Source organism: Oncorhynchus gorbuscha, linkage group LG08 (genome assembly GCF_021184085.1).
Source record: "Oncorhynchus gorbuscha isolate QuinsamMale2020 ecotype Even-year linkage group LG08, OgorEven_v1.0, whole genome shotgun sequence".
Classification (NCBI taxonomy): domain Eukaryota; kingdom Metazoa; phylum Chordata; class Actinopteri; order Salmoniformes; family Salmonidae; genus Oncorhynchus; species Oncorhynchus gorbuscha.
This window is the reverse complement of record NC_060180.1, coordinates 57,062,307-57,079,277: the sequence shown is the minus strand read 5'-3', so window position 1 is coordinate 57,079,277 and position 16,971 is coordinate 57,062,307. Positions and strand designations below refer to the sequence as shown.

Below are 16,971 nucleotides of genomic sequence, written 5' to 3'. Positions count from 1 at the left end.
TTTCTCATGATGTCAAGCAAAGAGGCACAGAGTTTGACGATAGGCCTGGAAATACATCCACAGGTACATCTCCAATTGACTCAAATTATGTCAATTAACGTTTCAGAGGCTTCTAAAGCCATGACATAATTTTCTGGAATTGTCCAAGCTGTTTAAAGGCATAGTCAGCTTAGTGTACGTAAACTTCTGGCCACTGGAATTGTGATACAGTGAATTATAAGTGAAATAATATGTCTGTAAACAATTGTTGGAATAATTACTTGTGTCATGCACAAAGTAGTTGTCCTAACCGACTTGCCGAAACTACAGTTTGTTAACAATAAATTTGTGGAGTGGTTGAAAAAGGAGTTTTAATGACTCCAACCTAAGTGTATGTAAACTTTCGACTTCATCTGTATGTATATATATGTACAGTGCAATCAGAAAGTATTTAGACCACTTGACTTTTTCCACATTTTGTTACGTTACAGCCTTATTCTAAAATGTCCTTATTTACATAAGAATTCAGACCCTTTGCTATGAGACTCAAAATTAAGCTTAGGTGCATCCTGTTTCCATTGATCATCCTTGAGATGTTTATACAACTTGATTGTAGTCCACCTGTGGTAAATTCAATTGATTGGGCATGATTTGGTCCCATAGTTGAAAGTGGATGTCTGAGCAAAAACTAAGCCATGAGTTCGAAGGAATTGTCCATAGAGGTCCGAGACAGGATTGTGTCGAGGCAAAGATCTGGGGAAGGGTACCCAAATACGTCTGCAGTATTAAAAGTCCCCAAGAACACAGTGGCCTCCATCATTCTTAAATGGAAGAAGTTTGTAACCACCAAGACTCTTACTAGAGCTGGCCGCCTGGCCAAACTGAGCAATCAAGGGAGAAGGGCCTTGGTCAGGGATGTGACCAAAAATCTCACTCTGATAGAGCTCCAGAGTTCCTCTGTGGAGATGGGAAAAGTGCCAGAAGTACAACCATCTCTTCAGCACTCCATCAATCAGGCCTTTATGGTAGAGTGGCCAGACGGAAGCCACTCCTCAGTAAAAGGCACATGACAGCCCGCTTGGAGTTTGCCTAAAGGCCCCTAAAGACTTTTAGACCATGAGAAACAAGATCCTCTGGTCTGATGAAACCAAGATTTAATTATTTGGCCTGAATGACAAGCGTCACGTCTGGAGGAAACCTGGCATCATCAGCATCATGCTGTGGGGATGTTTTTCAGCGGCAGGGACTGGGAGACTAGTCAGGATTGAGGGAAAGATAAACAGAGAAAAGTACAGAGATATCATTGTTGAAAACCTTCTACAGAGCGCTGAGGATCTCAGACTGGGGTTAAGGTTTACCTTCCAACAGTACAACGACCCTAAGCGCACAGCCAAGACAACACAGGAGTGGCTTTGGGACAATCTCTGAATCTCCTTTACTGGCCCAGCCAGAGCCCGGACGAACCCGGTTGAACATCTCTGGATAGACGTGAGAAGCTGTGCAGCGATGCTCCGCATCCAACCTGACAGAGTTTGAGAGGACCTGCAGAGAAGAATGGGAGAAACTCCCCAAATACAGGTGTGCCAAGCTTGTAGCGTCATACCCAAGAAGACTCAAGGCTGTAATTGCTGCCAAAGGTGCTTCAACAAAGTACTGAGTAAAGAGTCTGAATGCTTATGTACAGTAAATGTAAATGTTCTGTTTTTTATTTTTAATACATTTGCAAACATTTTTTAAAAATAACTTTTTTGCTTTGTCATTATGGGGTATGGCATGTAGATTGATGAGGAGGGAAAACGATTTAATCCATTTTAGAATAAGGCTGTAACATAGCAACATGTAAAACAAGTCAATCGGTCTGAACACTTTCTGAATGCACTAATTTCTGTAATAATGTTGACTAGTGTACAGAAACATGAAGAAGACAAAGGTCTTTGGAAGAATTTTAAAGGCTACGAAGTATTAGCAAACCAGTGTTGATGAGGATAATCCAAATATCCAAAGTAAACTTCAAATCTTACATCATACTGTATTATCTTTGCCTATAATGTGTAAAGACCATCAGATGCTGTGTACTAGCTTTGGATGATGTTGTCTTGAGTGAAAAAATATTGACGACAGAGGTTGTGAATGGAGCATTGCTTTTCTTTCATGATGATTTCTAAAAATGAAATGTAAAAGTGTTGGCTGACCATTCCAGTGCTGTTAATGATGATAGATGCTCTAAATTACAGGGCTTTAGCACAAGATGATTGCACCTGCAGCCCGGCAGGCTTGCAGGGAATTGTTTAAGCTAAAACTCTGTACCTAAGTGAATACTCCATTCCCTATTTGATAAGAGCACCTGGATTTTAGCATTGTTGTTGCCCTTTCCTCCAGTCAATTGACCACATCGCTCTCTAGTGGCCTCCTGGGTGGAATGATATTAATATTTTTCATCATTTCATCATTAATAATTCATTTTTTATTTTTTACTTGTCCCAAAATCTGGTGTTTCTATGTGAAATGGTTTTGTTATATTTAAGTCTTCTGTGATGTATATAGAGTGTACATTTGGGATGCAAACTCAAAATGGAATACATTTTAACTCTATATCTGGCAGAGTTGAAATGACAAGCCAGTAACCATGTGTGTGAGGTGTATACTTTTGGTTCAAAGTAGATTACCAAGAAACACTGTGTGACCCTGATTCAGCCCACTGCAGTGAAAGGTTAACGTTCCACTACATTCCTCTATGAGTCAGAGCTTTGACACAAGTAGAACTTTCCCAAGGCTTCTACTTCTACACATGATCGGGAAACGTGTTACCATATAATTCGAATGATTCATTCTATTTCTATGAGTGTTAACCCTAAGTTAGTCTCAGTTACAACATGGAAGGTCATGTTTAATGAGTTCATTACATTGTCTATATCTACAGTGACCCCCAAAAGCATTGGGACAGTGATACATTTTTTGTTGTTTTGGCTCTGTACTCCAGCACTTTAACCTCATAGTCATTGTATAATTTCAAATCCAAAGTGCAGATTGTCAGCTTTAATTTGAGGGTTTTGTCATTCATATCGGGTGAACCGTTTAGAAATCGAATCATTTATTGTAAATAGTTCCGCCATTTTAGGGGACCAAAAGTATTGGCGCAAATCACTTATATATGTATTAATGTAGTGAAAGTGTAGTATTTGGTCCCATATTCTTTGCACGCAATGATTACATCAAGCTTAATTTCTATTGGGCACAAAATAATCAAAAACACAACCAAAACAGACAGCGAATGCATCCAACAAGTTTGTAGAGTCACCAGCTTGATGTAATCAATGCCTGCTAGGAATTTGGGACCAAATACTAAACTTTGGACTACTTTAATACACATAAGTACATACAAAAAGTAATTCTTTACTTTTGGAGCTCACTCCACTGTATATTTATCAGCTCTTGCAGATGAGGCTGTATTCCCACAGCTACGTTGATTTAGATGTTTTTCTTCATAAAGCATGATTGCATGAAGCAGCCTAAAGCCATGCAAAATATCACCTACTGTACAGTAGGTATGGGTTTAACCTGGATCACAACAGCTGCTTGCCGTGTATATTAGCCACACACTGGCAAATCAAGGTGTTGAATGCCTCTCTTTCCATGTTAGATTTCTGTGAGCTATTTTGAGAGGCAAGAGGGGAATGGTTGATCGGCCCCATTTCCTCTGGAAGTTGACAACTGGGTTTCCAGCTTATTAATATTTGGCCCTCATCAACTGAGGAGGCGTTCTATCATTCCAATGTGTTTTTGTGGAGTATTGTAGCAATTTCTTGGAAGACTTTTCAAGTACACTTTTGATATGGATTCTCACAACTTTTCAGGCGAGACAGGACTGGTCTGGTCTGGACAAAAGTACTATGGTGTTGCAACTTGCAGAAACCTCTTTGATGCAGACTTACAAAGACTTTCTCAAAGTACATTACTGAAATAGCACAGGTTTAGACAATAGGAGTATACTTTATTGCACAAATCTCTTTGAGATTCACATGGTCTTTAGAGCTAAAAATGCAAGCGGCAATTAGTGTCCTTTCCTTGTCTCCCCAGTGTATGCCTATCATGAGCTGGCATAGCACATTCCACTAAACTGTTTATGCTCAGCAGAATAGGTGTGTCTTGGAACACTGTCCATCTAATTTGAGGCAGTTAAACATTTCCTCTCAGATTGTTTAGCTGAATGAAGAATAATTATGTTAAAGGAAGTAGAGCTCAAAGATCTGGCTTTTCAGTAATTGTAAAATGTGTACTAAATTTGATAATTCATTGTGCGAGTGCACAAATGGCTAAAAACATCTATTTTCCCAAGTTGAATAGCACATTCTGATTCTCAATTAGAATTCAAATTAATCTTGTTAATTGTACATGGGGACTCACAGCATTCAACAGAGTAATTAGATTTCTCAACTGTGTTGCCGGAGGCAATCGAATAAAAAGCTGGAAAATGAAAAACAGCAAATACATTTGTCCCTCAGACAATGTATTCATATCATGGACACACTTCAGATTTAGAAACCGTTTTAGCCACACTTGATATACAGAGAGATAGCCAATTCCATCAATAACTAACATTATGGAAAATGGCTGATAAGAAAATAGGAAATTTAATCAATTGTCCCTCATGTCTGACCTGATGTGAGACAGGCAGTTTGTCACATTAATTTCTAGTTAATGTTTTTATATTCACCCTGAAACAAACAGTCCCTTTACTGAACCTGAATTGAACAACTGACATCTGGTTTTTGAAAGAATCCTTTTGAAAATAAATTGAGCTACTCTTCCTACTGAAGGGCTGTATTGTATTTTGAAAGCCTTACACATTCATTTTAAAGAAAGATTACCAAAAACAGTAACATTATGCCAATACAAAATAACAAAATCAAGCTTTCAGCGAAAACTGAAACAGCACAACACAATGCCAACATAGAAACACTAGTCAGCAAAACTCGTATTCTTGAAGGCAAAACATAAATTCAATATATAATGTGAAATTTGATTTTGGTTAGTGTAGAGTGTTGGAAATTACATCAAGTCATCTACACAAAGCCGGAGTGCCTCAGAACCCTACACCAATCTCTCTCAAATCACATTTCAGTGCTTGAAAAATCTATAGTTGCCAGACATTTCACTCATTAATCATCTTCCCTTTATTTAGAAAATGCTCTTCTATATCAGAAATGTTTCAGATTTCTCTACCAGCAATATACCTCCTGACGTAATCATTTGTGACAATGTCTCATTTCTTATTTTATTGTCTTGACAGCTCTTGTTGCCTCCAGAATGAGCTGTTACCAGTTACAAGAGCCATAGGGGCCTGGATGGGCATAGTATGGTCCCTATAGGCTGTCAGTTCTGCCACCTCTCATGGCACCAAAAGTACAATGAGCCAACAGTAATGTTTCTTAAGGGAAAGCATCTATCATCCCAAAACACCTCCTGGGAGAGTATTTTCCTGTCTGGATATTATAAACATCCTTCCCTTTCTTTCCTATTTCATACCAAATGAAGGCCAATGAAAGAACAGTACCCAAGCTGCAACAAGGGCTGCTTCTCTATCTTGTTTTAAAGTGGTTCATTATGTACAGACTACATGAAATACAATTGTATTTATTCATCAGACCATTATTTCAAAAGGATATCTATTGAGTTGCAAACCTCGTCTGTGAGAGAAACCTTGCAAGACACCAGCAGCAGCAGAAGCTCTTTGTTTGACAATCACCATAGCTAGATTCTGCAGGGAATTTAAGCATCCTTCCCCCTGTGACCCTCACATTCAATTTATTCATAGGCATGGGGGCTCCTCGAAACTTAAATCACATATATCTTTACACATTTCACAGGCATAGTAAATGCATGCTATGTATACTGAACAAAAATATACATGCAACGTGCAACAACTTCAAAGATTTTACTGAGTTACAGTTCATATAAGGAAATCAGTCAATTGAAATAAATTCATTAGGCCCTAATCTATAGATTTCACATGACTGGGAATACAAATCTGCATCTGTGGGTCACAGATACCTTAAAAAACAGGTAGGGATGTAGATCAGAAAACTAGTATCTGGTGTGACCACGATTTACCTCATGCAGTGCGACACATCTCTTTAGCATAGAGTTGATCAGGCTGTTGATTGTGGCCTGTGGAATGTTGTCCTATTCCTCTTCAATGGCTGTGTGAAGTGGCTGGATATTGGCGGGAACTGGGACATGCTGTCGTACACGTCAATCCAGAGCATCCCAAACTTGCTCAATGTGTGATATGTCTGGATACTATGCAGGCCATGGAAGAACTGGGCCATTTTAAGGTTTCAGGAATTGTGTACAGATCCTTACGACATGGGGCTGTGCATTCTCATGCTGAAAGATGAGGTGATGGCGGTGGATGAATGGCACAATAATGGACCTCAGGATCTCGTCACGGTATCTCTCAAATTTCCATTGATAAAATGCAGTTGTGTTTGTTGTCTGTAGCTTATGCCTGCTCATACCATAACCCCACCGCCACCATGGGGCACTCTGTTCACAATGTTGACATCAGCAAAGCGCTCACTTGCACGACCCTGTACACGTGGTCTGCGGTTGTGAGGTCAGTTGGACGTACTGTCAAATTCTCTAAAACAACGTTGAAGGCAGCTTATGGTAGAGAAATGAACAAGCATTTTGCTACACTCGCAATAACCCAAGCTAACCATGTATATGTGACAAATAAAATTGGATTTGATTTGAACATTCAATTCCCTGGCAACAGCTCTGGTGGACATTCCTGCAGTCAGCATGCCAATGACACGCTCCCTCAAAACTTGTGACATTGTGTTGTGTGACAAAACTACACATTTTAGAGTGGCCTTTTATTGTCCCCAGAACAAAGTGTACCTGTGTAATGATCATGTTGTTTAATCAGCTTCTTGATATGCCACACCAGGTGGATGGATTATCTTGGAAAAGGAGAAATGCTCAATAACACGGATGTAAACAGAAATATGCTTTTTGTGCGTATCTTTTATTTTAGCTCATGAAACATGAGATCAACACTTTATATGTTGCGTTTACCAGTGTAGTTACCATATCAATGGCACTTACAGAATCTTCATGCACAACACTTGAACTTGTCAAACATGAAAGATTAAACAATGTTAGGCTTGCCTTTCAAATAGGACAAAGTCCCATCACTCCAGAAAGTAACAGCAAGGATGACTGAATTTGCCTTGGCAGAAATATTTCAGTGAACCACCCGTAGGGCAGCTGTGACCAGGCAGAGAGGGGGAATAAAATCAGTCTTCCTCTATATAACCCAGTTGGTGTTCCCTATTCGTAATGGGCAGATTTACACACCTACTTTCCCTCTGGGTGTCCTTTAATGAGATCAGTTAACATATCAAAAGGCCTTGGCAGCACAAATGGCTTGTGGGGGAAACCAAATGTATGTCCATCGATGACTGAGGTGTTGGTCAGACAACAATGCGCTCTCACACACACAAACACAACACACACACACTGCTAGACAACCATTCAAACAGTACCGGCTATGCTCTCTGCCTGATTCCATCAGAGATCTGCAGGCATTTTTCTGCATTTCAGTTCCTTGTCCTAGTCATTTCTAGCACTGTCCCAGAGCATGAAAGAGAAGCGTGATCCATCAAACTTCTGTCAAAAAAACTCCACCTATCATGGCTAGCTATACTCAGAACATCTGCAATGAAAGCTATCATTTCAAGTTGTATGAGAAGAAAACGGTGACAGGTTTCTGAATAAATTGGTTTCCAAAGAGACAAATATCTCTTTCTTACAGTAAAGAAATGCACCTACACCCCTTCAACATGCCCACACTCAAGTAGCATTAACATCACAGCAGAAAATATGTTGGCAGTAATCTGGAGCTATAATTTGACTCAGGTGAGTGTAGCACCATGGAGAGCATGCAGCAACAACACAATAAAATGTAATGGAGGCTGTGTGATGGAGGAAAGTAAAATGCATGGATAAAATGCATGGAAGGGTCAGAGTAAAATGTTGTAACGACCCTGGGTTTATAAGCGTGGAATCCGTACGAGCATGCTTTTGGGGCACAGTCGATAGCGCACTGGACTTCGGGCTAGAAGGTCGAGGGTTCGAGGCATGCTCCCTGCCTCAGTTTCATTACAATATATATTCTAAGCTGAGGAAAAATGTAAATTAAAGGCTTATCAGAGAGAGTATATCACATTTGGTATTACATTTAAAATAAAGTTAATGATATTGAAAATAAATGTTGAAAAATAATTTGATGGGATGGAAGGGTCATAGTGGATCTTGATTGGTACAGTACAGCACATACAGTACAGCAACATTCAAACACGCACAATTTGCCTCTAGATTCTCACCTGTAGATCTTATAGCGTGTGGAGAAGCCTTGCTGGAAGCGTTCTTTGAACTCTGTGTATTCCGGACAACGGTGGAAAGGTCCCTTCTCAGACAGCAGCCAATCCAATTGGTCGCCACTCTGGTGTCCGGTGCTGGCAGCAGTGAGCGAGGGGTTGTTACTCTGCTGCCCCTCAGCCAGGGCCAGAACCCAGCCGAGGTGGCCCAGCACTGTCCACTGCCATACGAGCATCAACAGCAACCATCTAACAGCTGTGGCTCTTGGCCAACGCATCACCATCTTCCTGTTGGGCACCTGGGACCAGCATTCTTCAACTAATCCCCCTTGACCTGTGAAGGAAAAGAGAGAGAACATGTTTTAGGGCTCAATTCAGAGGACAACTTGAAATAATAGAAAAACACAGACACTACGCTTGACACTTGTATCACTTGCGTTGATTTAGCTTATGTATCCGCCTCACAGCCTTCGCTTTCCTTAGGGATCAATTCAATTAAACACACATGCAGTAACTTTCTTTTCCATAGACAAAAACTTAATAGACTTGGCTAGACTTTCAATCTTAGCCTGTACTAACAACACTGTGAGAGCCTTTCTTTGGCTAGCGTTGGGAGGCTATACACCAAGGAATCAATTCAATAAAACACACTGTGTTCTTTTTTTGCGGAAGCGCTCTTTACCATGGTCAAAAACCTACTGCTAGGTGCAATCCACTCATAGGTATATGCTTTTAGTCGTGCTTTCAAGTTTGTGTGGGCGGACAAAATCACATGAAAACATAATTGTTAGGTATAAATAAGGACCTTGCTCTTGAAAAGAAGACCTAGCTTTACACCAAGTACAGATCTACTGTTGGTCTAAGTTGCCGTTGTTGGATTGTTTAGGCTGACAAAAGTAAGGACACAATCAATTATCCAAAGCTGTTATGACAAAATAATAATTGCCATCATGTCTGAAGCGTCCTTAAAAAAAAAAGAGGGTGGTACGTTTTTGTTATTTATGAATAAGTTAGTGTAGTGTTAAATCTGCAGTGCACAGTCAAACATTTAGGCCCAAGAATAGAACAAGCTAGAACAAACTGTACTAGCGATATGGGACCAACAGTATTCCCTGTTGGTCTTCTATTTTGATAAATAACACAATGCAAATTAACTTGAGAGAGCTAAATGCATGTTTAGACAGTAAATAACCTTTCTTTAATTTACACTTGGAAAGGGGGATACCCAGTCAGTTGTACAACTAAATGCCTTCAACTGAAATGTGTCTTCTGCATTTAACCCAACCCCTCTGAATCAGAGAGAACCATGGGATTGTTATGTTTTAATAGGCAATTATTTAGGTAATTTATCTCATTAATAATTATAATAGGTAACTAACTTGGAGAAAGTATGTAGGATCAAGCTTTGAAAAAGGGAACATCATCAACTCCACTTTATACTAGACAGTATAAAATGTAAGACTACAAAAAGTTGCTGTGTGGTAACATTAGAATTACACGAGTCACAGTATCATATTAGCAATGTTAATTTAGTAATGACTTTGGAGAGTAATTACACATAGTAAGTATAATGTGTCAATACTGCTCAGGAGTAATTGTTGATTTATTGTATCTCACATATAGATAAGCCTCCTAGTCCATGTTGTGCATGACATAGAACACAAACCACCATTATTCTGTGAAGTGAACACCTCACATCTTACAAGTCACCCACTCTTGTTTTGCAATGTGAAAGATAAATCTGTCCGTACATTGTAAAATGTGATGTATTGTGATCCTGTCTTGAAGTGCCTGGCATTCCAAATGATCTGAATTCCATACATTATTTCAAAGGCTATGATGATACAAAATATACATTACGTAGAGAATTAATCACTATGAAATAATATTGAATACTTTATTTCACCTTTGTGCATCACAGTAGTTAATAATTCAAATACCTATCATCTGCCTGCCCACTCATCAAGATAGGGCCTGTCTAAAACAGTATCTCTCTTATTGCACACTGCACACTCCACTGGGGAATAAACCCTTTTTGTGTCCCAAATGGTACCATATTTTGTATTTGGTGCACTTTTGACCAGGGCTCTATAGGGCTCTGATCGAAAGTAGTGTACTATATAGGGAATAGGATGCCATTTGGGAGAGATACGGTAAAGAGGAGAAGCTGTGTGGCAGCTGCTGCTGCTTTCACATTTCCTTTCATTCTGTATAATCCCTCCCTCCCTCCACCCCCCCCCTCCCTGTACCCCTGCATTGCCTATATCCCATACAGCCAAGACTCTATTATAACTTTCCTTTTCACAGTTGGGCTTTGCAGTTGTAAACAGGAGATGAGATTTTAATGCTATTTCATCATGCTGAATCCAAGTGTAAATTCTACTTTAGCATAAATAAAATATGACTTGCGGTGTAGTCTTTCCTATATGAAAGTCTTTCCTATATGATGGTTGTCATCTCATGAAGCTAGAGGGGAAAACGAGCCACAGCTGATTCATAAACAGTATAGTGCTGACTTTCCAATCTTGCTTGAAATTTGCCTTTCAAATGAGTCTATGTTCTAAAAGCAACACCTCTTGCTGAGATCTCCATCCCAGGGCTTATTGCTCCTCTCTTGAGGTTCTTCCTAATTATAAAATGCATAGAACATCCTAGAAATGCCAGTGAGACAATGGAGGAAAAACTGAATTTAGCCTTGACATTTAATGTTCATCTTGCATAATTCAGGTACCTTCCTGTTTACCCTTTCTACCCATGAGAAAAACCAAGGAGAAGACACACGTCTTGAATTCAGTATGGTGGTACGAGGGCGGTCGGAATAGAAAACCATTTTACCGCCTCTTGCTTAGAAATAACATTTCAGACAAGTATGGTCTGGGAAACTGGGCACCTTTTGTGCCATTCACATTTGTAGCATTCACCAAGTTTTGCAGGTGGTTAATGTTCACAGTGGCCAACACCCCTAAATACCACACGCGCACACACTCACCTACACGTGCACGCACACTCAGACACACACACCTGCACATCGTCAATGACCATGCATTAGGAGAAAGCCTAAGATTGGTGCGTTTCTTCCCTGCTTTATACTGGATATCATAAGGCACAGTATCAGGCAGGTCAGTGGCTTAATGAGCACATAGTATATGCTATACCTGTAAGATCTACCCAGTAATGTGTGCATGGCAATGAGAGCAGCTGTGAGTCCTTATTGGGTCTGACTTAATAAGGTTTTGTTTGTGAGTGTAGGCAGACACCTGCCTCATGGCCAGGCCCAGCAGAGCAGGTGTAGTCCCATTACCAGAAGGCCAGATGTCCTCTTGAACTCAGGTACTCATACTCAGTGTTTTAACTACTCAGCAACCCCGCCAGCTGTCCCACAATATTTCTGTGTCGCTGCATGCTGAGGGTGGATTGCTTTATGCAACAAAGTTAATGCATAGTACCAGGTTGGTGGGTTTGTACTATGACTCTATTATGAAAACTGTCAGCCAAGGCAGAACTTTCCATCAGTTCCAGCCTAGCAATTTGTTTAAGCGTGGTTTGATGAAAGGATGAGAGCAATTATGAGGAGTACACCTCCTACACTATGGTAAGCCAAACAGCTGTTATATATATTGGTTCCGCAAGATTTGTGTCCTTATGAGCCGAGCTGCACCGCACCGATAGCATCGTGATTCCAACCCAAAAGCTATAAGTACGTGTTTAAACAAGCGAGGTATCCCACTCATTCAAAGAGAATTAAAGGCAGACCAGGTCCCTGAGATGCACGTGTTTTCTTTTCCTCAAAAATAAAAATCTACCATTGCCGAAAAAACATTCCCTGCATAAAGCTGTGGGATGTAGTTTTTTTTATATCAGAGTTGCTGGTTGGATGTTGTTCCGTTTGTGTCATTCTTTAGTTAAAAAAAAAAAAATCTTATATTTGTTGTGTAGATAATATTTCAGCTTTTATTTTCTATGTTTTTTATTTGTTTTTTTTTTTCTCCCTATAAAGCACATTGCATTCCATGCCTAAAATGTGCATTATAAATAAAGATGATTAAAGGTCGATCATCTTGCTCAGTAACTTCAATATGATAATCATTTATGAGCAGTTTCTTTCTAACCATGAAGTTGATTCAAATCTCATCCTTCCAGTAAAGGTTTGCCCCCAGGTAACTGTCTTGCAAGATGTAAGATAAATATAAAAATAAAAGAGCCTTAATTAAAAACCTCAAGCATGCCAAGTTAATCAGCTAAAACAATTAGGAAGGCGTGAAAAAGCATTAATGTAAAAATAATCTGATTCTCAGCCACACCTCATTGTTCAGGGCACTTAAAAGTGAGATTCCACACATATTTCAAACAGGAAAGCAGGTGCTTACCTATTAACTGCACATTAATAAAGAGTACAGTCAGCATTACACAGGGCAGATGGTCTCCAGAGATAAGGCTTAAAAGCTAGCCAGAGAGGAGTCAAACTAAATATCAATGTTAGATCTACATCGGGTTCTCCGACGGTGCCAAAGTTTAGCAAACAACCATATGGGCAATTAGGACCATCAGTACCCGCAAAATTTCTATAGCACTTGATAATTAAGACCAATCTGTCTTTAGGACGTTTCATATTTTCCACCTGTTTGATTTTAAGAAAATTCCAAAGTACTAAAGGATCGATGATGTGTTATTGCTTCACCTGTCCATCTGCCGTTGTTTCTCCATAAACACAAAGCCACGTATAGCGTGATTGCCTATACATCACTCTGAAAATACATAGCCCAGATAATTACCCAAGCTGCTTACTGTGGGTAACACTGTCTCCATAAAAAGCCCATCTGCATATTGCAACAACTCTTTATTAGTTTGTTGACTAATCCCCCAATAGGTCCACAGTGACATGGGAGGTTGTGGAATTCCTGCCAAGAACAATACACACACATTTGGTAATTGAGAGCACAGCAGGGCCTCAGTTTGAATCACCTCTGTAAACTTTAATTATATACAGTATCAACTGAAGTTTGGAAGGAAATATCCAAAGGTGGGATACATGTTTTAAAAATGTAAAACAGCAAAACATCAATCAAAAGCTAAATTCAATCGTAATGCATTTCACAATTTCACAATGTATAACATTTCCCATTTTCATGATGCAACTGTCAACCTGGTCTCATTAGTATGTTGAAAACATGTAACAAACCATATTGCCTGTCATCTATACATGTGATGTGCATTGTCATGGTAATTTATTTCAGTGGTAATAGCTAATCAAGGCCAATTGCAAGGCCACAATCATCTTGATATAGAAAGACACTGATGTGGGTGTCAGTTGTGCTTATGCTGAATCCATTTCAGAAAAGCCATGAGCCATGGGTTGATGGCTGGCTTTGAAAGGGTTGATGGGACCTTATTTTCAAGAAAAGCCACGAGGAGCTCTTGTGCTTCTCTGTTGATATGTTCATTAAATATTCAGATAGTTTTATATAATGTATCAGCTTCATGTATATTTGAACTACCTTTTAGGGCACATCAATTCTATTTGATTCATGTGAGAGATGGCACAGTACCAGTCCCTTGTTCTGCAAAGGAGAAACCTAGCAGAACAGTTTGATTTATTACGCATCTCATTTAAAACTTTACTTGACTTTACAGTCTTGTTGATTCTGAATGAGAACAGAGGGGAGATTTAAAAGGTTGACTAAAGGTTCAAATGTAACACAAAAGCAGAAAGTACACAATGTGCCTTAAGGCTAGCAAGTACTGACTTCTCTGTGTGTGTGTGTGTGTGTGTGTGTGTGTGTGTGTGTGTGTGTGTGTGTGTGTGTGTGTGTGTGTGTGTGTGTGTGTGTGTGTGTGTGTGTGTGTGTGTGTGTGTGTGTGTGTGTGTGTGTGTGTGTGTGTGTGTGTGTGTGTGTGTGTGTGTGGCTTGTGGTCCTTGCGGTGGAGAGAATGCAGAAATGCAGAGATGTTCCTCTTTTCAATAAATCCATGACCATGAATCAGTGCCCACGGCTCATCAATGCCAGATAATTTGACAGAGTTTTAAAGCATGAAGCAATCTAGAGCCAGAAGTAAAAGTATATTAGAGTTACTCTATCATATAAAGATTTTTGGCTAATATTCCCAACTTTTCACTGTGAGGGGTGGATTGTTTTTTAAAGTAATATAATTGTGGTTGGTTTTGGAGCTGATTTATATATTTTTTGTATTTGTTATGGATCCCCTCTTGCGGGTTTGGCAAAATTAAGTTATAAATTATATATATGTTTAATACAATTTCAAAATTCATACATTCATAAGTTTTCACCACACACTAAGTGTGTGGCCTCAGGCCTCTACTCCACTACCACATATCTACAGCACAAAATCCATGTGGATGTGTGTGTCATTGCTTCACAGTCCACACTGTTCTATACGGTGTATTCTTATACGGTTTTATATCTGATTCTACTGCTTGCATCAGTTACCTGATGTGGAATAGAGTTCAGTTATGGATCTATGTAGTACTGTGTCCTCCCATAGTCTGTTCTGGACTGTAAAGAGACCTCTGGTGGCATGTCGTGTGGGGTATGCATGGGTGTCTGAGCTGTGTGCTAGTCGTTTAAACAGACCGCTCTGTGCTTTCAACATGTACCTCTCACAAATACAAGTAGTGATGAAGTCAATCTCTCCTCCACTTTGAGCCAAGAGAGATTGACATGCATATTATTAATGTTCGCTCTCTGTGTACATCCAGCTGTGCTGCCCTGTTCTGAGCCAATTGCAATTGCAAGTCCCTCTTTGTGGCACCTGACGACACGACTGAACAGTAGTCCAGGTGTGACAAAACTAGAGCCCGTAGGACCTGCCTTGTTGATAGTAATTTTAAGAACATAGATCTGTTAAGAACGTAGAGCAACGCTTTATTATGGACAGACTTCTCTCCGTCTTACCAACTGTTGTATCAATACGTTTTGACCACAACAGTTTTAGGAAGCTCTTTGCCACCTTCTCCTCCCTCCTGAATCCCCCCCCCCCTCCTCCCTCTCTGCAGATGACTTCGTCAACCATTTTGAAAAGAAGGTCGACGACATCCAATCCTCGTTTGCTAAGTCAAACGACACCGCTGGTTCTGCTCACACTGCCCTACCCTGTGCTCTGACCTCTTTCTCCCCTCTCTCTCCAGATGAAATCTCGCGTCTTGTGACGGCCGGCCGCCCAACAACCTGCCCGCTTGACCCTATCCCCTCCTCTCTTCTCCAGACCATTTCCGGAGACCTTCTCCCTTACCTCACCTCGCTCATCAACTCATCCCTGACCGCTGGCTACGTCCCTTCCGTCTTCAAGAGAGCGAGAGTTGCACCCCTTCTGAAAAAACCTACACTCGATCCCTCCGATGTCAACAACTACAGACCAGTATCCCTTCTTTCTTTTCTCTCCAAAACTCTTGAACGTGCCGTCCTTGGCCAGCTCTCCCGCTAATCTCTCTCAGAATGACCTTCTTGATCCAAATCAGTCAGGTTTCAAGACTAGTCATTCAACTGAGACTGCTCTTCTCTGTATCACGGAGGCGCTCCGCACTGCTAAAGCTAACTCTTTCTCCTCTGCTCTCATCCTTCTAGACCTATCGGCTGCCTTCGATACTGTGAACCATCAGATCCTCCTCTCCACCCTCTCCGAGTTGGGCATCTCCGGCGCGGCCCACGCTTGGATTGCGTCCTACCTGACAGGTCGCTCCTACCAGGTGGCGTGGCGAGAATCTGTCTCCTCACCACGCGCTCTCACCACTGGTGTCCCCCAGGGCTCTGTTCTAGGCCCTCTCCTACTCTCGCTATACACCAAGTCACTTGGCTCTGTCATAACCTCACATGGTCTCTCCTATCATTGCTATGCAGACGACACACAATTAATCTTCTCCTTTCCCCCTTCTGATGACCAGGTGGCGAATCGCATCTCTGCATGTCTGGCAGACATATCAGTGTGGATGACGGATCACCACCTCAAGCTGAACCTCGGCAAGACGGAGCTGCTCTTCCTCCTGGGGAAGGACTGCCCGTTCCATGGTCTCGCCATCACGGTTGACAACTCCATTGTGTCCTCCTCCCAGAGCGCTAAGAACCTTGGCGTGATCCTGGACAACACCCTGTCATTCTCAACTAACATCAAGGCGGTGGCCCGTTCCTGTAGGTTCATGCTCTACAACATCCGCAGAGTACGACCCTGCCTCACACAGGAAGCGGCGCAGGTCCTAATCCAGGCACTTGTCATCTCCCGTCTGGATTACTGCAACTCGCTCTTGGCTGGGCTCCCTGCCTGTGCCATTAAACCCCTACAACTCATCCAGAACGCCGCAGCCCGTCTGGTGTTCAACCTTCCCAAGTTCTCTCACGTCACCCCGCTCCTCCGCTCTCTCCACTGGCTTCCAGTTGAAGCTCGCATCCGCTACAAGACCATGGTGCTTGCCTACGGAGCTGTGAGGGGAACGGCACCTCAGTACCTCCAGGCTCTGATCAGGCCCTACACCCAAACAAGGGCACTGCGTTTATCCACCTCTGACCTGCTCGCCTCCCTACCACTGAGGAAGTACAGTTTCCGCTCAGCCCAGTCAAAACTGTTCGATGCTCTGGCCCCCCAATGGTGGAACAAACTC

The 16,971-nt window shown here is 41.2% G+C and overlaps 1 protein-coding gene across 1 annotated transcript in view; it reads right to left on the bottom strand.

Annotated features, from left to right (window-relative positions):
• LOC124041874 (BMP/retinoic acid-inducible neural-specific protein 3-like) overlaps positions 1–16,971 on the bottom strand; it is a 106,200-nt gene that overhangs the window by 61,170 nt on the left and 28,059 nt on the right. The window contains exon 2 of the mRNA XM_046359971.1: positions 8,370–8,697. Coding sequence (XP_046215927.1) covers positions 8,370–8,647 — 278 coding nt within the window. The 5' untranslated portion in view covers positions 8,648–8,697. The remainder of the gene's footprint in view (positions 1–8,369; positions 8,698–16,971) is intronic.